Raw genomic sequence first — 23,496 nt, 5'->3', positions numbered from 1 at the left:
CTCCAAGCACCACACATTTACCACGGATGGAGGAATGTCAGAAATGCTTGCAGGCTATGCTTACATTGAGCTGTGTGCAAGCGATGAGATGAGATGATTCCTCTGCAGACCTGCGTGTGAATGTATTTCCACGCCCAAATCTCTTATTAATATTAAACTTATACTTGTCATTTCACTGTCACTGGCATACAAGCAATTCATATTTTGCATGTTTGGAGTATTTAGCGAATGTGAGAACATGTGAGCCAGAGAGGATGGAAATAGAGGATGAGAAAAAGTTATTTTTCTGCCCTGGTAGTGACTGCAGAGCCTGAGAGCTAAATCACTTTCAAAGTTAATCTGCTATAAATCCTGGCAGGCAGTCCAAATCTGGGCAGAGAAACTTTTGAAATCAAATGTGGAATTTCAATGATGCTCACACTCAGAAAGTAGGTACTTCAAGAGAAAATTCAAGAGAAACATAGCAGGTAGATTCCCTCCTTGAGAACACTGGCATCTCATTTGACTCTGCTTATGAGTCTTACTTTGCATTTGGTGTATGAAAAGAGTCCTGTTGGAATCACAGAGAAGCCAAATGTGTGATATTGGTACATAGGAGAACATATTTACAGCAGTTAAAACATTAAGGAAGTTGTGAGGGTAAGTAGAGTTCAGCTGGTCAATCACTGGAACGCTAATGAGCCTCGCATGTGCTTCTTACTTGGCTGCCTGCTTTGTTCTCTGCAGGACTGTAAATGTTTTGTGTGGGCTGTGGGCTTCCAGTGATCGCTGAGACTGACTGAGTGATCCTGCAGGCACTCAAACTGTTTTTTTTCCCTTTCCTCAAACAGGGTGTGCAATTTTGCTGTCCAGATAGAGACACAAAGATTTTTCATAGATATAAAATACAGTACAAATTTATGGGAAACACTTCAATTTTCCTCTTGCTTATTCCAAAAACAGAAAACACTGGACACGAATGAACTAAGCTCACTTAATATTTTCTAAAATGTATTGTTGGGTGTTTTCACATTAAAACAAAAAACAAAAACAAGCAAACAAAAAAATGTGACTATTTTCCTCAGAAAAATGTATTGTTATAAAACAGTGTTATTAGAAAATTTGGTGTGAGTGTGCAAGTAGTTCCACTAACATACTCAGTATAAAAAGTAGTTGAGTAATTGCAGAGTAACTTGTCTAATTTCTTTAACTTAAATATTAACAATCCCATGAGTCCTTGCTCTCTCCACGTTCATATTGCCAACAGGCACTCAGGGATAAAAAGTGAAGTCATTGAGAAAGTGTCAAATACTGCAGTTCCTCTAATGGCCACTTGAGGCAGTCTCTCAAAAATATCAAACTTTACACACACATACACACATACACAACCCCGTTCAGCTATCATAGTGAGGACCTTCATTGACATAATGCTTTCCCTAGCCCCTTACCCTAACCAAAAAAGAATGCCTAACCCTTACCCTAAACATAACCCTGACACTAAAACCACATTTTGAGCCTCAAAAATGGCTTCAAATTTGTGAGGACCGGGTTGTGTGTCCTCACAAGTGACTGTTGGTTCTCACAAGTATAGTACAATGCAGATTTCGGTCCTCACAAAGATAGCTAGACAGGAACACACACACACACACACACACATACATATACATACATACAAAAAACTGAATACATAGCTTCACAAATTGGTGGTGGACATCAAAGGCTACGTCCATCATTTATATATAATTGAAAATAATATGTTTCATTAATCATAAATTAATCAAACAGAATTAAAGGCTAGAAGAACCTCAGTGCAATTTGCATTTACATTGCTGTCTGCCTATGCAAGCAGTTTATAGCTGTCTAACCTGATCTAACCAGATACTAGGCATTTATGATACAGACCTGGGAGTTTGGCAAAAAGTAAATAAATGTAATTCCCTAAATATCAAATAGTCCTCATTTATATTTCTTGTAATAGTAAATATTTTAATGTTTATGACTTCATCTGAAGTAGGCAAACTTTATCTGTTGATGAAGAAGATTAATCAAAGCCCCCTCTACTTTATAGGGAAGAAACTAAAAACAAAACTTTTTAAATTTCTGTCAGGGCTCTGTGTGCAGGCGGATAGAGAGGAAGATCCAAATGCGAGACTCGGACACTGAATACAACGCAAAACCTCAACTTTATTGCTGGCATGAAGACAAAACATGAAGTGAACACTGAATACTGAGAACAGAAACACACAGGCATAATCTGATAGTACGACGCAACAATGAGCAAGGACAAACACAGGGCTAAAATACACAGGGACGTAATCAGGGAATGGAAAACAGGAGGGAGACACAGCTGGGAGAAATTAGACTAACAAGACAGGGGAGCAGTAAAACTGAACACACTGACAACAGACAGAAACCAAACAAAAAACAAGGAGCAAGAGTCCAGAACAGTCGAGAAACACAAGAAAAACAGTTCAACACACAAACACGGGAGACCTAGAAACAATCCAAGAAATCAGAAGTCCAGGAATATAGCAATGATCCAAACAAAACTAGACCGGATCCCAACACTAGTCCACGAAAACGTTCAGGGGGTCGACCCGAAGGTAAACCGCACGGGGCCAAAACAGTTCAGGGGGCCGGCCGTGCGGACAGCAGCGGCAGCAACAGAGCAGGTCCGGGGGCCAGCCATGTGGAAGGCAGCGGCGGCGACTGAGCAGGTCGGGAGGCCGGCAGCAAAGCCAGCGGCGGCGGCGGCGACCTTGACGCTCAAATAAAGGCCTGGAAGGTGGCCGGCAAAGGCGAGGTGGTACAAACTGAGCTGGATCTGAAGACGGTGTAGCAACCGCAGGACCAGACGAGGCAGGACCAGACGAGGCAGGACCAGACGAGGCAGGACCAGACGAGGCAGGACCAGACGAAGGCGAAGACCCAGTGGATGAAGACCCAGTGGATGAAGACCCAGTGGATGAAGACCCAGAGGCCGGACCAGATGGCAGCGAGGCAGCTGCGGAACCTGGCGGCAGCGAGGCTGCTGCGGAACCTGAATGTGGTGATGCTGCAGGCGACGATGCTGCAGGCGACGATGCTGCAGGCGACGATGCTGCAGGCGACAGCTGAACAGACTTCCCCGGACCGTCAGCAGACATGAGGATGTGCTGGCTGGGTTCTCCCGAAACCCCCAGGTGACGTGACTTGAGGCTGTACGGGCTCCACGGGCCCTCCAGTTGACGAGACATGAGGCTGGACGGGCTCCTCGGGCCCTCCAGCCGGAGCAGATGCAGGGCCACAGGCAATTAGGACCCCTGGTTGAGGGTGAAGATGAGTGGCTGACTGAACTAATGACAAAGTTAATGATTGTTCTACCAACTGAGCTACTGACTGGGCTATGGACTGTAACAAAGTTTGTAGTAAGTCTGGTTGTGGTAATGACTGAGCTATGGGTAGCGGGGCTGAATGTGGTGGAGGTGGAGACTGAGCTAGGGACTGCAATAGAGGTTATAGTGACGGTGGTTGTGAAGGTGACTGAACTAATCCTCCTGAGCCTTCTGAACACGAGAAAAACTGCTGGACGGGCTCAGCCTCCAGCGGACAGAGGAACAAGTGCTGGCACCAGCTGAGCACCAGCCCCTCCCACCCGAGGAACTGAAATGGGTGGAGGGGAACCGAGCTACCCTGGGAGCAGGAACGGGAGGAGAGAGAGAAGCTCAGGAACCACCTCAAAATGCACAATATTGCCAACTGGGTCTGGGCATATAGTCTTTGCAGAGTGGGCAACCTCAGACACATCCAACAGGGATACAGAACAGTCCCTAGGAGGAGCCACAGTCTTAATAGATTGTAGAGAGGGGCAACTAGAGTCCTTAAATGTCCTTGGGGAGCAGACAACCTCTTCCTTCAGAGAGCCTAAGTTACAGCCTGCAATCTCCGTCCCTACCAACTGCCTGTGCCCTTGCTGAAAAGTACATGGCTGAAAAGCTGGCTCAGAAACATTGACCACCTCCCTTTCAGCTGACTTGAAAACAGAACTTGCAGCCTCCGGAAATTTCACAGCAGTCCAAAAATTTCTCCCCCCAGATTCAAGTAAAGTAGTCTTAGTCATTTTAACACTGGGTTCAGATTGTGCAGAATGAAAACCGGTTCTTAAATCCTCAGAGCAGGAGTTCACAGGGTTAACAAACACAGACTCAACTACCTCTAAGTTAGCAGATTTAGATTCACTTGCATGGCAGGTAGCCTTCAGGGTCTTAGGGGTAGATTTATTGTTTGTTACATACATGAGTTCGGGGGGAGAAAAACAGTCTTTGTTGCTCACCACTGCTGATTGTCCAGAGGAAGCGGAGCAACGGCTGCGTGAGCGTCGCTCACTCTGGGAAGAGGGAGGTAAGCCAGACTGCGAATCCTCCTGCAGACCGGACCGAAAGTCTTTGGGTGGGCCGGGGTGGGACGAAGAAGTGGGATGTTTGTGTAGCTCTGAACGTGGACGTCCCAAAAACAAAGCAAAGGATTGCAGTGGAGTAAGCCCAGTGTCTTCCACCACATAATCCTTCTTTCGCCGCTGCTTGCCCCTCCTGCAGGGCCTGAATTCCGAGAACGGAGGTGGAGTGACACCAGAAAACTGAGGAGCTGCTGCCTTTGAGAGAGAGCGCTTGCCCCCTCGCATCCCTGACGGAACAGCTGATGGAACAGCAGTAGCCATCACGATTTGGAAGCTGCTGGGACCACCCAGAGCCAAACGAGACCCATTGAAGGGTGACCCGTGCTCCCAGGCACACCTAGCCTCCTGCCTCTCCCACTCCTTAGGTAGAAGGTAGAAACTGCAGGTCGCCGATACCACACAGAGTCCGCTGGATCCATTACTGCTCGTGTCGTTCTGTCAGGGCCCTGTGTGCAGGCGGATGGAGAGGAGGATCCAAATGCGAGACTCGGACACTGAATACAACTCAAAACCTCAGCTTTATTGCTGGCATGAAGACAAAACATGAAGTGAATACTGGGAATAGAAACACACAGGCATAATCTGATAGTACGACGCAACAATGAGCAAGGACAAACACAGGGCCTAAATACACAGGGACCTAATCAGGGAATAGAAAACAGGAAGGAGACACAGCTGGGAGAAATCAGACTAACGAGACAGGGGAGTAGTAAAACTGAACACACTGACAACAGACAGGAACATGAACCTTCAAAGTAAAACAGGAAACAAGACACACTTTACTAGGACACTGACTTGACAGAGTGAGACAGACTAGACACTGAACTAATCCGGCGATAATAACAAAATACAACCCGAGCCTTAATCATAATGCAGATACCAGAATACCTGAAACACAAATTCATCATAAAAACCAACAAAGCACCAGAGAAACATAAAGAACAAGCCATCATTCAAAAATAAACCAAAACATAACAACTCAAAATACTGGGTCAAACTGAACCAGAACCGTGACAATTTCAATTTCTATCATTAAAAAAAAACTCCAAGTGATAAGAAATGCACTTCAAGTTTTTTGAGTTTCACTCTCTCAAGATGTATGAATTAAGAAATTATAGTAATTAAAAAAGATAATAAAACCCTACAAAAATAATTTTATGTAAAAAAACAGGACTTGGTGACATTTGAAGGGGAATCGAAAAACTCTATTCTTGGTTCCTGCTAAAGAAGCTTGAGAATTTCTCAGAGTTTATTGTGTGTCTTTGATCCACACAGCCAGTCCTTTAAGAAATGTCAGATAGCACACTGTGACCAGTCCCAGGCTGCCAGTTTATACTATATGAAAATTTGAACTAATTCATCCACAGAGTGTGTGTGCATTATTCATCGCAGCACTGAAAAAAAACCCACCCAAAGCTAAAATGAAGGGGATTCTAATATATGTTTTGCACAGGCTTTCTGTTGAGTTTTGCACAGCATCTGAGAATTATAAACAGTGTAGTGTGTACTATCAGCTTCAGTTGTACCTTCCAATTAATCCAAAAACCACAGTTATTAACAATCAAGAGCACCAGGAAGCACAACAAAAATACTCCCAACGCAGCAACTCCTGAGAAAGATTTGACAGAGATTTCAACCTTATATGGCTGACATCGCGATCATTTATGGTCTTGGGAGTCTTTCCATATGAGACAGAGGCAACAAAGACCTTGACTTTTCTTTTATAGCTCTTTAATTTATAGACCATTTCAAATGTCAGGAAGTACAGGCTGCCACTACAAGACTGCAGGAAAAACCGCCTGGCAGAGGCACATGGCTCTCCCATTGTTAATAATCATTACATAATCAGACCGATCTGATCTACTGTACTGTGCCCTGAACAATGTTGTCACACTTGGCCACAGAAGCAGCGAACAGCGAACTGTGACTTGTGATATCATTAAAATTCAACGCATGGCCAGACCACCCTTACTCCCAGAGCATCAGATGCTTCCAACAACCAGCAAACAACAGCATTATTATTTCAGAGACAGACTGTTATGTCTCTGGCTTTGACCAAAGCCGCCAGGTTCCTAACAGAACCACTGAAACATACAGTATTTTACAATGCCTCAAACCACACTTGTCATCACTGTGCTCGACGGGATTAGAGCCGAAACCTACAGCCTGTTGGCCTTTGCCTTGAAGGTTTGTTCTACTTCTGTTATGGTCTGGCCATCTGCAAAGAGCCTTCTCAATATATCCCCAAGCCTTGGCCTTAAAGTAGTCACGGAACCCTTGTTCTGCCATACTGCATGAAATAGGTTATGACAATAACAATTTAACAATCCACTTGGAGTTCAATCAAGACATGGAATGTAGGAGGTCATGCTTCAGAAATCTAGAGCTGTTTGAAAAGTCAGGAGACACGGCCTCATACTGTTAGCTTATATTGATCCTCGAAGCAAGGAAAAAGAAAAATGATCCAGTGGAAATGTTACCAGCTTGATTTCACTGCACACAGAGCAGGGATCCTCTCACATCGTTACAGCAAGCCAAATGCAAATAGTAATCTAAATTACATTATAGCCGTTTTCATCTGTAAAAGCTACATGCGATAATAATAGGTCTTCTGTTTGTTTGTATCTTTTCATGCAACGGTGAAGTCCTATAAATGAGAGAGGCAACGTGCACAACAGAGGGGAAAAAAATATTTTTCACATCATCAAACAAACCGCTGCTTGCCAGGAGAAAAGAATGTCAGGAGGAGGTTGCGTCTCCTAAACATGTTAGCAGAATAACATACGTCAGTCTGTGTGGGTCTTCTGCACAATAAAGATTCCACATATTAAAGAGGGGAACAACAAAGACAGACACAGAGACACAGATGGGAGTTGGCAGCGGTTAAAGCTTAGCTCAGAGTGGGAAGAAAAGAGATGGAAAAGGGGGAGAGCAGTGTTACAAGTGTCATTGTTGAGATGGGTTGGGCTATTAAGTCATGAAACATAAAAACAAACAATTTTTATATGAAAATATACACTGAAAACACTTGAAATGTAGATTTAATCTCAGCTTTTTTCACCATCTTTAGTCAGTTTTTTCTCAACTGCCGCCCCTTGTATTTAAAATAGCCCATATTATGATTGTTAAAAACAGGTAGGCAGACAACACCCATACTGCTGGTCAAACCCAGACTAACAAGGGAAAAACTACTAAAGGTGAATTCTGGAAGTAAACACCCTATTAACACCCAATTTAAAAGTGCTTTTACTCTCCAAACTTCTCCAGTGGAGTCACCGTGCCCGTAAAGGGTAACTCTCAGGTGAGAATATGCACAGTGTCATTACGACTGTGAAACCAGGCATTACTTAGGAACAGTCTGTTGCTGATAAATTCAGTCAGTACAGGTGGCATCTTTCAACAAATAACAGAATTCAAACTGAAGGAATAGAGAGATATTTTGGGATTCTGCTTATTTTCTTGCCAAGAGTGAAATTTGAAGACTGGTGCCACTATTATGTCTGCACTGTAAACATTGAGCTTGGCAGGCGGGAAGAAGCTGCTAGCTCTTTTCAAAGTTCAAAATTGCATCTGCTAGTATTGCCAAACCTCGCTAACTATCTGGCTATACTAAAATAACTCTGCAAATACTAAAAAACTAAATGAATTGTTGGTGTTGCACAGGATGTGCTAGAGAAATTTCTTGGCCAACGACAGCTGTTTGCAGTGACTTCCTAGTCTTGTTGTCACAATGTGGCTGCTATTTCAAGAGTGAAGATGCGCTGATGGCGACGGGCAAAATGTTGCTTCGTATATTAGATGGAAAGCCAAGGATCAGATGAACAAATTAGCTAAGAAATCTGCTGATTTGTGTTAGCAGGTACATTTTTAAACTTTGAAAAATATCTGCTTCATGCTTTCCTTCACCTCCCGACTTCATGGTTGACTAAATTAATTTAGTCAACTATAAATTTGGTTCCACAGTCAAAACATTTTTTCAAATGGTTGTAAAATCAAAAAAGTATGAGAGTATATCTTGAGCACTGAACTTTCTTTATCTGGTTCAGCTAATTCTAAAATATATTTTCTCATTTACTTTAGCTCCACTGATTCATTTCTATTTACCCAAGGTGAATTAGAGTTATTTTGCGAAGCTTATGGAACTGAAATGTTTAAAGGGGATCTTTTATTCTCATTTTAAGCTCCTTAATTTTATTCTTCAACTCTGTTTAGGTAGTGTTGCAAGATTCACGGTTCAAGATCCCTGTCAGTTCGCTCTTTATCTCAGACTAGCTCATTTTTATTTTTATTTGCATTGGCTGCCCCTCGTAAACATGAGATGTGAACAGCCGGTGGGCGGGGCTTCTGTGCTTACAGAAAGAGCTGACCGTTTAGGGATATCCCCTCTAATTGACACCATACAGGACCAAGAGCAGAAGAAACTGTCTGAGAGGCAGCGTTTAGAGCAGCTTTTGGCTTCACTTGGTAAAGCGTAAAAGCTCCCCTTTAAATCAACATAAACATGTACTAAGAATAATATTCTGCCCTTTAGATGAACCAGTTTCTGCCAAAAACCAGAAACAGTCCATATAAGAGTTATAGAATGGGCTCAAACTAGCACAGATACATTCATATTTATTTATATTCATTATATTTGGGCAGAGGCAGACGTTTAAGAGGCATTTATCTCTTAAACCTTTTGAAAAGCAAAGAAAACAATCTGCGTGACTGGATACCAAATACATTTCTTTTGATGTCTTTTGGGTGAACAGACCTTTTAGATATCAAACGGAGCTTTGAAAAAGTGTTTATCAAGCATGGTGTTAAATTCTGAGAGTTGAAAGGTTGTGTGTACACCTCCATCTGCAAGGGACTCGAACACATCGTTCACTGTATAAACCCATTAAAGCAGCTTTACCGGCACAGCAGGTATGTTGTCTTGTGACACATGCTCAGGTCACACGTTAGAAACCTCAACACAGGAAACTGGTAGTGTTACAGTTTTTATCCCCCACATTTAATGAGTGTCTTGTACAGTTTTCAAAAGAGGCCAGAGCAGACCATTATTGGTTTAATGGGAAAACCTACTCGAACTGACCTGGCTGCAGCATGCACAGTTGTATCTGACATGCGTACAGAAAGACACAAGAGTACTTCTCTCAGAATAAAATCTGCTTTCAAAGACCATTTACCTCTCTAAAATAGCCCATAAAGACATCGCAGAGGGTAATTGCTAAAGATTTTTGAACCTGCTGCGACGCCTGGACACCTGAGATCACGGTGAAAACCCTAAAATGGCACCATTTTCAGTGGCAGCGCAATTTTCCTTCCCAACATACAGCTTTATTGTCATATCACCCCAAATCTGCCCCCTGCAACTAGCCACCATCAGTGGGTGCTCGCACCTTCAGATTGTATGCTTTTCCTCTCAAAGCTGAAATGCCTTGATCATTTTCCTAGCATTTTATTCTTCCTTCTAGTCAAAAGCATTATTGACTCAAAAGCCTTTGCCTCCCTACTGTGCCCAAAAAAAGTCGTTTTAATGAAAAGCAGAGCAGCTCCGTTAACACTATACCTGCTCAGCTGCCACCTACAGTATATCTTTTGTTAAATGGCTTAATTGGAGTCCAAAAAAGAAATAGACTTTTCTGGTCTTAGTGTGGTGGAGAAAAAGAATGTTTTATACGGCTATTTAGCTTTGTCATCTTGAACATTAATGTGCACTGATATTATTGGCATCATTCAGTGCACAAAGTCTACAGAGTCATTCTAAAAATGAGCATTGTCTTATCTCACTTTCCGCTTCCCTCTACAGCTGACTCTTATTTATTAAGACTGGTTTATCAAATATCCTCACTTCATTCTGCACAGTATATATAATATATGACTTACATAAATGATACATTACTTGGTTCCTGGCTTGTATTCGAGTGGAGAATCAATTAGTGAGTGCAGCCTTGAACACCAGATTCACAGATCCATCTAATGCACCATTGGAAATAGATTCTATCTTGCGGTTTCAAAGAGCTTCGCAAGATAAAGTGGATGCATTGCGGGAATGGAGTGTTTGAAGTTTGATCGTAGAGGCCTACAGATGGCTGAACGTTCAAACTGCATGGCTTCTGTAGCATTTGTACTTTCGACACAAGATTTTTACTTGATGGTGCAATTAGTCTAGGAATGTGCCGGGATTTGGCATCATCTGTGCACCTTATGAATTACAAAGTATGTCAACATTGTGTGGGAAGGACCAAACAGCAAGAATTTAAAGTATTTATGAAGACATCCTCTGTCTTGTCCCATAGATGTGCTTACTGCACTTACTGTAACCAAGTAAAGTTGTCACTGGGTGAATCAGGATTCAGTCTTGTCCACAAATCAAAAAAGAAAAGAATAATAAAGGTAAAAATTGAAGAGTTAGCCTAGTTTTTGTATAATCTGTGCAGATAGGGGTATTTTTTATCATTTAAAGGCAAGAAAACACTAAGAAAAAAACACTAAAACTAAAACTCTTATTAAAGTGTCGAATGATGATGCATAAATGTGTTTAAAACGTAAGTGAACCTGTAAGATTTCCAATTATATTGTCATCTGAAACATGAACTTCAAAAGAATGTGCTTTTATCCACAGAATATATTATTAAACTCATTTGAAACACGACAAATTCTGTTGTATATTAATGTGCACGAGTCCTACTTTTCCACACACACACAAAAAAAAAAAAATAATGATGACGCTCCCACGTCCTGCAACAGTAACCTCGTGTAGTGGATTTAACATGTAAAATCGTAAGTCGTATCGATTGAAGAACTTAATCTGGTTTTCTGCTGGGCTACTTTTAAGTCCGTCTGATGCACCGCAGCAGAGATTAAAACAATGACCCCAAATATGTTCTTTCGCAAATCGCCAGACAACACAGTTAACGGCCATCCCCGGCACAAGAGCCCGTAATATGGTACTGCCAAATGAGTCAGGCGCAAAGCAGAGGATGAAAAACAAAAGTATAATCCCTTCGCTGCTAACGGTGTCACTCAAGGATTAGCGTGCCAAGGGGGGAAAAAATAACACGCTAAGTACTACGCGGATAAATTAAAAGCTCTGGGCAACGCGGCGTGCCTGCAATCGTTTCAGAAACATTGATTGTGTTACAATGGGGAATGTTTGTGCTTCAGTGCGCTCACCCTGACACCATAACAGCAACTATAATCTCAACTTCAGATATCCGGATATCAGCTGATTTGAGTCTCCGGGACCTGGCTGAAAGTAAATTGAAAATGGTAAAAGCTTAAGGCAGTAGATTGAGAGATATTTCCTGAGTCGGGGAGACTGACCCGGTGGATTATTAGAAAAGAGTTGTGGCGCCTCACCGATGATGGGGGTTAAGCTGTGTGTCTGATAGCGAGTCACACAGAGATGAGGACTTCCTCGGGAAGGCGCTCAGATCGGATGGGCTTTAACAATTAGTCCACAACAGCATATAAAACACACAAACACACATTTTCTTACCTGTGAATCCAGACGTTAACCATCCAGGAGGGTAATCCGAACAACAGTTGCGGTGAACGGATTGAAGCAACACTTCTCAACAAAGTAAGGACCAATTAATGATAATCTCGAGGTCGGGTCAAATCCACGGACGGTCTGGGGGTAATTTCCGATGTGGGCAGAGAGCTGTGCTCCGTAGAAGTTTGCACCTCTAAGCAGCCAAAGGGCAGATTGTTAATCCTTTCCCAAAATAACACCAAGTACAGTAGAGCCGACGGAGGAAGGAGAAGGCGAGAGGAGGGTGTAGAGTTCAGCACCACGACAGAGTGGACAGCTCCGACGGCGCAGCGATCTCACCTCGGCCGCTTTCGGGTCTCGTGTGCGCCACTGAGGTAGGAGCCACCAGCCCCAACCTCACCTACTGGCTCAGTCCTGACCGGATTTACATACAATCACAGGGGAGGGAGGGAGGAGAGGAGGGGATGAACCAATCACAAATATCCCGTAGTAGGCAGTATAGGCAAGAGAACGAGCGCACACCGACAGAGTGGATGTGGAGCGGTTTAGTGCCTCCGTGCCAAGCGAAACTGTCCTTGACTAACACGGGAGGGAAAGCGAAGCGCGCGAAAGAGAGAGAGGGGGGCAGAGAGAGTGCGAGAGAAAGAGAGCGAGAGAGACGGGTCTTATGGCTGCCCCACTCTCTCACTTACTCACACAGAGACACACACGTATGTGTATTTATATTTATACACACGCAGACTCATATATCAACCATAAAGTAATGCATCAACGGTGCTACATATTCCATTAATTAAACTCCATTGATTATCACCTTATTGCTGCTCCATAAAATTCTGTTTTATACTGAATTAAATGTGACAAACCGCAAATGAGCAGATTTGGTTATTTCTTAGTTCTTTATTTCCTTTTTTGCTACAGACCATGTAAAGCGGGAAACAGAAAAAAATATTATTATTATTTTTTTCTTTTAGATACTTAGGTTTTAAACTAAAGTGAAAATGTAAAGAACATGCATTCAAGTATGTATATGTGTAAAAGTCTAAACTATCCTACAATGCTTTAAATTGGTGGCACAGTAAAGAAAAGCATATATTATTACTACTACGAACACTAATAATAATGATGATGTTCATAATATTTTAGTACATTTTTGAATTTTATATCTTGCCCTCCTACCTAAAGAACTAGTGCACATCCTTCACAACTGTCCACATTCAGTCTGTGGTGTCATGTCCTGCATCAGCTTATAAGTGAAGACACAACAATGTCAAGAGGGTTTGCCTTCGGGGTCTTATGCCAAGCTTTTCTGGCTTTAAATAACTTGATGTTGTACTGCAACTATGATACCTGTATGTGTTCTATGTTTATAGGGTATCAGTAGATATACAAATGCAGTGATTTGAGCTTTTCCTTGATTTGTTATTCTTATATTTTTTCTGTTTAGTCTATTGTTTAGCTTACTTTCTAGATGTTTTAAATTCCCCCTTTTTGATGCACGCTTAAAGTGAGATAACATTCCATTCTTACTTTATGTGTGTGCCACACTGCAGGCTGCTGCTGGTATATTATGATCCTAGCATACCACACCACCGCTTTTTATCCTTTTGTGCATCAGTGGATACTTTTAAAATGCACTGTAGCTCATTGTGAAAGATTTTCAATGGACAGCATCTCTGCAAAATAATGTTGCAAGTAGCAATCTATGCCACTTCTACATACCCACATATCAGAGAAGCACAACAGAAATGCAAACAATAAACAGATGTTTCCGCATTTGGCAATGTAAACATCTGGTGCATGTTTGGTGCTTCGCACACAAAAGGACTGGTGCACATTTCCTTCATACAGCAGTGGGAACAGTCAGCGAAGGAAATGTGCAGCGCTGTAACATTAGTCTTCATGACTGAACAGACAAAAAAAAAGAAACAGCACCAGTAGAAACCTTGGCTGTGTCTCAGACCAGTCTCCAGTTCAGCACATTAGAAACTGTCCAGGGAATAAGATATTTTCTGGGTTGTTTCAGTGCAAGAAAAGTTCAGTTCTGTGGAGAAAAAATGATCTCAGGAAATGGAATGATGGCTCTCTGTCATCAGTGCCTGGAATTGCAACACTTCTATTTCACTTGAGTTTGTTTTTTCTTGCAGTAGGGAAGGACAGCTGGACCTAATCAGCAAATTATTGTTCCAGCATGTTCTTTTTGTTGGAATATTTCCATTATTAAATTGTCATTAAACTTGCAAAGTGAACATCATGGGTTTAAAGTTCTACTGATTTATCATCTAGCCACCTGACTGTACTGTTTTATTTATTCTGTTTGGCAAGCACATATTTCTGACGTATCCATGCTATTATGAGAACTGCACGTGACTTTGAGTCACCAATCCTTCAGTCTTCAGTGAATAAGTAAGCTTATAATAAGCTAGTGATTACCTATTGAACTGAAGAATGATTTGAAATTACGGATGTACTGTAAAACACAGAAAAGAAGTCAGCACTTGCTGGTTTATTGATTTTAGTGACATCTGCTCACCCAGCATGCACACAAAAACTTTCTCACTTCCTGCTTGGGTGCTAAAAAAAATACATGGCCAGTGATTCTCTGGTAAACTATCCTCACACATAAGAGACACATGGTCTGTTTCTGGGAGGAGGGAAAGGAATAATAATAGATTTCAATGAATAAGTCTGGTGCTACAAAAAAAAAAAAAAAATCAGCAGCAATTTATTAGGTTGTAAGTCAGGACCAGCTATCATGTATTAAAATGAAATGTTTAATGGGCTTATCAGAGAAAGTGTACTGTATTACAAAGCAGCAGGAGACAGAAATCAATCAAAATGAAATGATAAATGACAACATAACGATAGCAAAGACACACAAAGGAAGTGAAATGAGTTGCAGAAGGACCACAAGAAGAAGCAAAAACTGCAAGAAACACAGGCAACAGAGTAAAACAAAGTAATAAGAAAGTAATAAGAAATAGATGATAAATTGCCGTCCTGTCCATGGTGTAAGACGTCTTTCACCCCGTGACCCAGAATTTTGTAAGTGGGAGAAAAAGGATAGATGGATTGTAGACTGAGGTGCAAAACAGCTACAAAAAACAAAATCGACATAAAATCCCCACAAACACACAAAATATTACTCAAAATAGCTCAGGGGTGTAATTCTGGAGACAGACCATGATAGGTGCATAGTTTGTGGTCTTTGTCTCTTTTATGGTCTGTAGGTCTTGCATTGCTGCAGAAAGAGGGTCTCATACATCTTTGCACAGGGGCTCACCCATGCTAATATGTAAAGAAAAAAAGAGTTTTACTTTAAAAATAGTACTTTGACAAAAACAGTCAAAATCAACATTTACTTACCAGCTTTTGCCCACAAGTTCACCTGTAGAGTTTATTTTACCTGACTAAAGCTCCAAACGTCCTGTGATTACAACTGAGATGTTTCTATGATACCTTAACAAAGAGAACACATTTTGTGGAAACCTAAAAAAGAAAAAAAAACTAAAATAAGAAACAGCTGTGACTGTTTTTTGTGACTGTATGCATGATAGGAGTGTTTTCAGATCTGCCATCTGGTTTAAGGTATAGGAATTAAATAGTGTTAATGTTAGGGAATGAGTATGTTTGCTTGCTAAAAAAAACTTGCAAGAAACAAAAAAATCAACAAAAGCATGCTGACTGTTTGGAGTAAACAATGCAAAGTCAAAGTCTGCCACTTTGTATTCAGAACTACCTCCCTCCTAAGTGTTGTGACATTATCAAACCTCCCATCCTTCCACTGTTGCTTGTGGCAGAGGTGAGTCACTCAAGACACAAAAGGTCACTTGTTAGGAAAATGTAAACACAGGTCATTTGAAGCATTTGAACAAAAAACAATGGTGACGTTTTGTCATGAAGGCAGAGTTCTTGTGAGTGACTATCACATAGACTAAGTCTCAATATTCTCAGCTTCTTGTTTATCTGTTTCCTCAGTTCACCAACCTGATGGCTTCCTCTGCACACACAAAATACCTCACGTGCATCTATCTTCAGCATTCATTATCAAACTTTAAATCGTTTAATCACACGTTGTTTGGCCTGCATGCTACAGAAATGATAGAAACAAAGATGGACATAAAAACTGAAGCATATTAAACAGTAAATCTGCACATAACATGTATTAAAATGAAAACCTTTTAAAAATCAACAAATGCTCACTTTTTGAAAAAATCTGGTTAATGCAAAGTGAGTTATTCTAATTAACTGATGAAAAAATTGTAACTGCAGTGATCTGAATATTGAGTTAAACCATAGACCTTATATAAAAGATGGATTTAGCACAGTTGTTTGTCTCAAGGGTTGCTGCTTTATTATACAATCTTATAAACACTAAAAAAATAGCTATATAAAATAAATCCCCAAACCCACATACAAAAGATAAAGTATTAAAGTATATGTAAGACAATGACTTTACTATGAAATTTAACAGAAATTAACAATTTGAATTTATCCATACATTACCTTCACTTGTGAAGTGTATCCACTTCACGTCAGCAGCACGTGGCACGTAGTTGCTTAAGTGACAGAATTTAATCCACTTTCTACGGTCTCTGGTCACCAGGTTGCTTAGATGAAGTTTTAGTGATGTGAAGTTGGCAGGGCCTGGGTTAAACTTTTCTCAGCTTCAGAGCAAGGGATTCACATGGCTGCCAGTGAAGGATATTGGGGATTGACATAAGACAGGCTGGTAAATACAGCAGTATGGGTAAAAAGAGGGTTACCAAGAAGTGAAGCCTGGAATGTCTGCTAATGACCAACCATCCCAAAATGATGCATAATGCGCACTTCCTGTGTGGACGCTCCTAAAGCACAGAGAAATGGTTATTCAAAGTGATTATTCAGTTTTGAATTTCCTTTATGTACTTACCATCACATAAAATAAATAAGCGCCCGACATCATAACAATGTGTGGAAAGAGTTCTTGGAATTTTTCACACAAGCCAGAGAGTTTCCTGGAGCCAGCACCTGCTGACTCTCACTGGTAGCAAATTTAAGGTACATTTATACTGGTAGTAATGTCATGAGGCTTTTTTTAATTGGTAGTTTCCACATGAAAGAGACACATTTTGCCTGAAACCGAAAGTCTAAATCTAAAAGACTAAAAAAAGCCCATTAAATCTGCCAAAATGTGAAAATAGCTAGCCCTCCTCTGGCATCTTGGCCCTTGCGTTCAGATGAGGCATATGTATGGAATAATTGGTCTCGCACAAATTCATTCGCCACTCATCAGGTAAAAGGCTAACTCAATGCTCTACCACTGCTTAATTCATGTGCACACTTTTTTTTTTTTTTTTTTTTTTTTGCTCTTTATACTTCACGAAAATATAAAACAGCCCACACAAGGTGTAGGAGTCAAGTTCCCTCTCAGACCACTTGAATTAAAGCATGCTGAAAGGTTATTATGGATTTATTTGTCCACCGATGCCCAAAACACGGCAGCATTAAACCGCTGAAATGTTTGCCTTCGTGCAAATCCCGAAAACATGTCACAGGCTTCACGTCACGTGTGTAAACAGTCACATCACCATAATCAAACATGATGTATGTGCTGACGCTCACTCAGCACATATGCCAAAAGTGTTGCTGCTCGTGTGAAATGAAGTTACAGCGTGATTCATTAAGGCAAATAAGACGGAGCTCTCCCTTGACATTCTCCACACAAATCCAGAGATTATGTTGCCACATCTGTGCTTATAAACTACCCGTGTGTATATGTCACATGGGCGCAGCTGAGATGGCTGTAATTTATCATGCAGACAATTAATGCCCTGCATGTTAAATAAGAAAGTCGAGGAAGGACTTGTCTCCACGGGTGCAATAAAGCATGCTGCTGTGCTCAAGCTGCAAATTCATTGTGTGTGTTCAGGCTTTTGTGTTGAGAGGTTGTGGGTACGTTGTGCGTAAGCCTGGTTTTGAAAGAGCCTGTATGCATACACACAAGCACGCACGCTGAAGTGTTAGAAACTCCACTTCTGTATCTGTTCATATGTGAGCAGGCTTTTCTTTTGAAAATAATGGATTCGAGAGAATAATCAGAGAGTGTGTGTGCGCGTGTGTGTGTAGGCGTGTGGTGGAGACTGTAATAGATTGTGACACATTGTATGGGCAGCGTCAGCAAGAGCACGCGCACGCAGATGTGATATGTGACCAGTTTCGCATCCCATTATCTGTTAAACTGCGCGCTGTCGTGCACGACTCCAGATTGCGATGTCAACTTGATGTACATTCACTGTGCTCGCTGCATTAGGACTGCGCATATGGCTCCCACTCGCTACTCTCTGGGCCTCTGCTCGAACCGAGGGACGTTAGCTGGAATCCATCTTTCTGAGCCGAGGCTTTGTATTCAACCTCGGTGAATTTGCGGCTGCTGTGCTGCAAGCTAAAAGAAAAAAGACTTATAGATCTATGCTTTAGTCAAAGTGAGAGTTCAAACACTTGAAAAGAGAGAGTGCAGTTGCCACAGTTTATAAGTAAATTTCTTTACGGAGTGATTTGTACGATGTGGTGGAAAGGACATCATTCTCTGCGGGGATCTCGAAGGAAAATGCTTCTGAAGCACAAAAAAAAAAAATTGAAAGCCAGTTTGCATGCTTCAGCCTTTCACCTGTGTGGATTTGTTGATTTTCTCTGCTTTGAACTGAGTTCTGAAGTGTTTGTCAAAAAAAAAAGGTGTCACTTTTTACCTTGAGAAAGTATGATGGACACTTTTCACCATTTTAAAACATATTTCAGAGGCTATGTTTGGATTCACAATAGCTCTTCATCAAAGAAGTTTAGCCTGAACATTCATTTCAAGGAGACCTCTGCTTCAGTACAGCGCCATTACTGACAAAGATGACTAAAAAAGGCTCAACTTTTTAGAGCCAGTCGCTGCTTTGTGGAGTTGAATGTGTGCTTTTACCGCAAATCTTTCCATTATCTGAGAAATCATTGTACTATAAATGTTTTTTTGTCTTGTAAGAACCCTTCAGACATGATCTAATCCAACTGGACCTCAATCGTATTTCTTCTTTTCTCTGATTCCTGCACTATGTGCACAGCTCCTTGATTTGAATGTCCATTAAATAATCTATGGATTTACATCTGTTGTTTTTATAAGCATTTTTTCCCTGAATGCACTTACAAATGCTTTAAACGTTTGTCCACAAGGTGATGACTTTATGTACAAAGTAATACTAGCCTACTGTTCAAACACCTTTGAGATCATCATCTGAAAATGCATCTGCCTTTTAGTTTAGTGTTTTGGGCTACAGACTTTTTTTCCCCGCGCTCCTCGAGGCTTTCAACAGCCTTTTCACACATTTGTTTTGCTCTTTTCATTTATGCACAAAGTAATTCTTAGAAAATGAGTGGACGTTGTTGCTAAGTCATTCCTAATGGAACACTCTACAGCTACATTCATAATGCATGCAGCAGTCGCGGCACTTTGACTGAAAGCTTTTGTGTCTGGCTGGAGGTCAGAGTCCAAACATTGCTCTGATATTTGAGACTAGAAACCCAAACAGACCTCAAACAAAGACACGGCACCATGCTGCTTTCAGGCCACTGCAACTTCAATTTGTGACTAGTGTTTGTTGCACTCAAATGATTGCATCTTGGCCAGTAATTCAGCCCAGAATTTATGTAAAACAATCTGTGCTCAACACATATTTGAATTACAACCACTGTACTCTGATGGGAAAGACAGTTTGGATGCTGCTCAGTTATTAAGGTTATTATTTATGCATATTTTATTACTTTTAGACGTATTCATGATTGCAGAAACATTTAACGGTAGTTGCTGGATATCTCAGTACCTACTACTGCGGCCAGTTTTTCCGCCTAATGGATGTGAACTAAAAAGTGGATCACCACTAATCAAAACTTTGTGCACATGCTACAACCGAGTGTTGTAGCCTTTTGATGTGCTTCTTAGCTAAACATTGTTCCCCAGAGGATGTGGTATGAAATCAATCTCAGCAGGACGAAAAAACATAAAACACTTATTTTGACCTAAAGAGACATGGTCCACTTTTAAAGCAGGTCTATGAATGAGTTCAAAAAAGCTTTGATTATAATTTTTCAGTGCAAGTTTATCTTCTGGGAGATAAATTTGACTGAGATTACATGCTCAAATTCATACTTGCATTTTGACTTGATAGTAAATATACTGTGTGTGTGTGTGTGTGCGTGTGTGTGTGTGCGTGTGTGTGTGTGTGTGAGTGTGTGTACACCTGCAAGAAACACCAGCCAGACTTGATAAGGAATGCTGGATAGACACATATGCAAAGATGAAATTTGCCTTTGACATTTTTCAAAATGATCTGCTAATGGATGGGGTGTGATTGGCAAACACATAGCCTGTATATAAAGAGCATAAACCCATAAAATCCACAAGTAAATACCTCTTGTGATGCTATCAGTTAAGCCACATTAACATCAAGGTGTAAATCCAGCAAGCTTGAAAGCTCATCATGTGCAGCAGAAAATATAATAATAAATATACATCGTGAATTATGCAGAATGAACAGGTAACAGGCTGTCAGATTGATTGAAGATGGTGAAGCAAAGCAAGCTGTTAAATTTAATGAAGACAGGTAAGCATTTAATTCAGACAGAAGTTTTTCCAGTAGGTGCAAATCATAAAAAGCACAGAGATGAGGGGATAAAGTATTGATTAATCCATGTAAAAATAATCCAAGCAAAGACACAGAATGTGCCTAAAGTGTTTGTAGTTCCCAGCTGAGGGGTCACAGCTCTGCACACGGGTTCAAGATAACTCTGAGTCCAGGAATAAGAATATTCTGCCCAACAGATCTGTTTCATTATTCAGACTTTTGTCAAATCTTTGCTGCTTTTATGAAATACTTTTATCCATTAGTGCTTCAAACAGTTGTTTAAATAGCACCACTGAATCTATTTAGAGGGGAAGTGCCTCTTTGCTTTAAATCTGAAATATGATAGGGGAATCCAACCACACACTGTTGCCTTCAAACTGCAAAGATCCACTTCTTAAATCTTCAACATACCATTGTAGTTTAAAAACATATGCGCACGCAACTTTCATACAGATATATCGTATATGTGCAAAGTCCAACATTTGTCTGTGAAATATAACAAAGTCAAGTCTGATCGTTGTTCTTCTGTTCTTGTTCTTTAGACCCTTCCATGAAAAGCTTTCATGCAGTCCTGTGAAAAACTAAGACCACCCCATGATTAAATAGCTTGAAGAACCACCTTTAGCAGCAACAACCCAAAGTAACTGTTTTTTGTACCAGTGTATCAGTCTCACACTCATTGTGGTTTGTTGGCATCTATTCATGAACACCTCTCTCAAGGTCGCATCGCAACATCTGAACTGGATTGCAGTCTGGATGTTGAGTGAGCCATTCCAACAGCATTCTTTTCTTTTTCAGCCATTCTGTTGTAGGCTTGACTTGTGGGTTTGCTTGGGATAATTCCTGAAACATTTCTTCTTCAGATGTAGCTTTGAGAGCCATGCTATCAAAAGCTTTTTAGAGAGTAGAAGATTTTTCTAATTCTACTGCCATTTACTTTAACATTAAACATGTTAAATGAGGTCTGTAGAGCCTGAGATGCAGTTCTTGGGGTTTTTGCAGTTTCTGTGAACACTGCACGGTCTGTCCTCAGGGTGAATTTGTCCAAACATCCACTCCTGGGAAGATTATGGCACAACTGAATGCTCCAGATCAGACAACTGCCAAAATTTCTCATCACACTTGCCGATGATCAGTTAATCAATGCACTTGATTTGCAGCACCTGGCTGCTGCTTGCCCTCTTAATTCCCATGGAAGTAGAAGGGTAGACTTAGTTTTTCCACAGGACTGCGATAATGTTCTTTTTCAAATGACTGACAGTCATTCATATAATCTTTTATGCTGTTTATGACCTCAAAGTCATGCTTAATTAAATTGCCACAACTATCAAAAGGTGATTGACAGTCCAGACACTGAATGCATATCAAAGTCAAAGCTGGGAACCAGAGAATGAGATAAACTGAGGTTAGAGAAAAGAGATTTGTATCAATGCTAATTGCTGGCATGAAGGGAAAAAGGAATTACGCATTATACATGTATATAAGATGTAGAAGTTCTTCTCTGTAGTCCACAAATAAATAAAACCAGTGAGATGGACTGAAACTCTGTACAAAAACAGACATGATGGTGTGGATGTAAAGTATAGCTTGATTAAAGTTATTTTATAACTGCGTGGATGTTAAGCTGCATATTACAAGATTTCCACCCCCAGGTGTCAGGGCCTACACATGTAACAACACAAAGACATTTAAAAGAACACATATTTTAAATGCAAAGGTTAGAAACTTCTGCCTAGTGCCAACTTATAACAGATATAGGAGCGAGGTTTAGAGTGTATTCAAAAAGACTTTGAGTCTTATGCTTCTGCTTCAAGGACAGCTCTTAAATTCATTCCAAAAGTTTGATTTTCTGTTATTAATGAGGTTATATTGCTGTGTTTGACATGAGATTATCTTTGTGACCCGAAGGCCTGATTTTCATCTTGAATTACCGTGCAATATGTCTGGATGTGCTGTGTGGCTTATGAACACTCCAAATCACAGCCTTATACTTACATCTATGATTTATATGCGCGCCTGCATTCTGTCCATATTGTGATCAGATCTCATTATGCAAAGCAAGCGAACATGGCAGCTCTTGCTCTACAGCTTGGACTTAATTTTGCTTTTGCTGCAGAGGTAGGTCCTCTGTCACAGCAAATGGCTTTCTGTTAAGAAGAGATAGAAGTGGCAAAAGGAAAGGCTGTGTTGATAAAGGGTTTACCTGCTTATGGGAGGTTTCTCGGCTGAACAATTACATTTTAAAGAATAATGTCATACCACTTATACCCCAACAAAAGACACACTGGTTTCTTTTGTTGAAGTAACCGTACATTTTTCATTTTTGCGGCAGGTTTAGAAGTTAAAAACACCAGAAGTAAGTGACAACAAGATTTCAGTGAGTGTTACATTTCTCTTTAGCCCATTATTGTGTTGCTTTTGCCAGTTTGTAGAATGTTTCTCTCCTGCTATTCTATCTGGCCCAAGACTTCATTGTGCAAAATTAAACATATATTATGTACTTTCATCTGACATATTCCCAAAAATATTAAATGAATACTGTAAAGTAGGATAAAATGTGGGACAGGTGCTGAATATGGAGGCTCATGTGGCAGAAGTCCATTTTTCTGCTGTAATCCAGGAATGCTATAATTCAGAAATTTTGCTATGGTTCCATAGTTAAATGAACCTGGAAATGGTAGGCAACTGGTTTTGATGCATGTGGGAGTGACAGAAATGCTACGCCATCAACAGCAATATGTATATTGCAAAAGGCAGTGCACACAGTGGATTAGCTGCTAGATACAAATCTGTTTAAATAAATATATGTTTTTGAGGGGCTGACAGCTCTGAGACCGCTGACAGTTTTCTGACATATCTAATCAAAACTATCAACAAAGTCAAGAACATCAAAAATGTCTCAGAACTCCAAATATGTACATTTACCTTATATTTCACTCAGTAGTACCTCTATGTTT

General features: G+C 40.7%; 1 protein-coding gene and 1 long non-coding RNA gene across 3 annotated transcripts in view; both read right to left on the bottom strand.

Moving 5' to 3' along the window:
- The window catches only part of fstl5 (follistatin-like 5), a 200,271-nt gene extending 187,804 nt beyond the window's left edge, over window positions 1-12,467 (bottom strand). Inside the window, exon 1 of one of the 2 annotated variants that reach the window (XM_085178364.1) lies at window positions 11,901-12,467. In XM_085178364.1, coding sequence (XP_085034490.1) covers window positions 11,901-11,923 — 23 coding nt within the window. In that variant the 5' untranslated portion in view covers window positions 11,924-12,467. The remainder of the gene's footprint in view (window positions 1-11,900) is intronic. The other variant, XM_085178371.1, reaches the window with a different exon arrangement.
- On the bottom strand, window positions 1,291-11,894 carry LOC146523963 (uncharacterized). The gene is made up of 2 exons (XR_014877005.1): window positions 5,140-11,894; window positions 1,291-2,375 (listed from the first exon to the last, which is right to left on the bottom strand). It is a non-coding gene; the product is annotated as an uncharacterized LOC146523963 (long non-coding RNA).
- Window positions 12,468-23,496: the final 11,029 nt, after the last annotated feature.

This window comes from Neolamprologus multifasciatus, chromosome 2 (assembly GCF_963576455.1).
Source record: "Neolamprologus multifasciatus chromosome 2, fNeoMul1.2, whole genome shotgun sequence".
Classification (NCBI taxonomy): Eukaryota; Metazoa; Chordata; class Actinopteri; order Cichliformes; family Cichlidae; genus Neolamprologus; species Neolamprologus multifasciatus.
The sequence above is the reverse complement of the archived record's forward strand: the minus strand, read 5'-3'. Positions and strand labels throughout refer to the sequence as shown.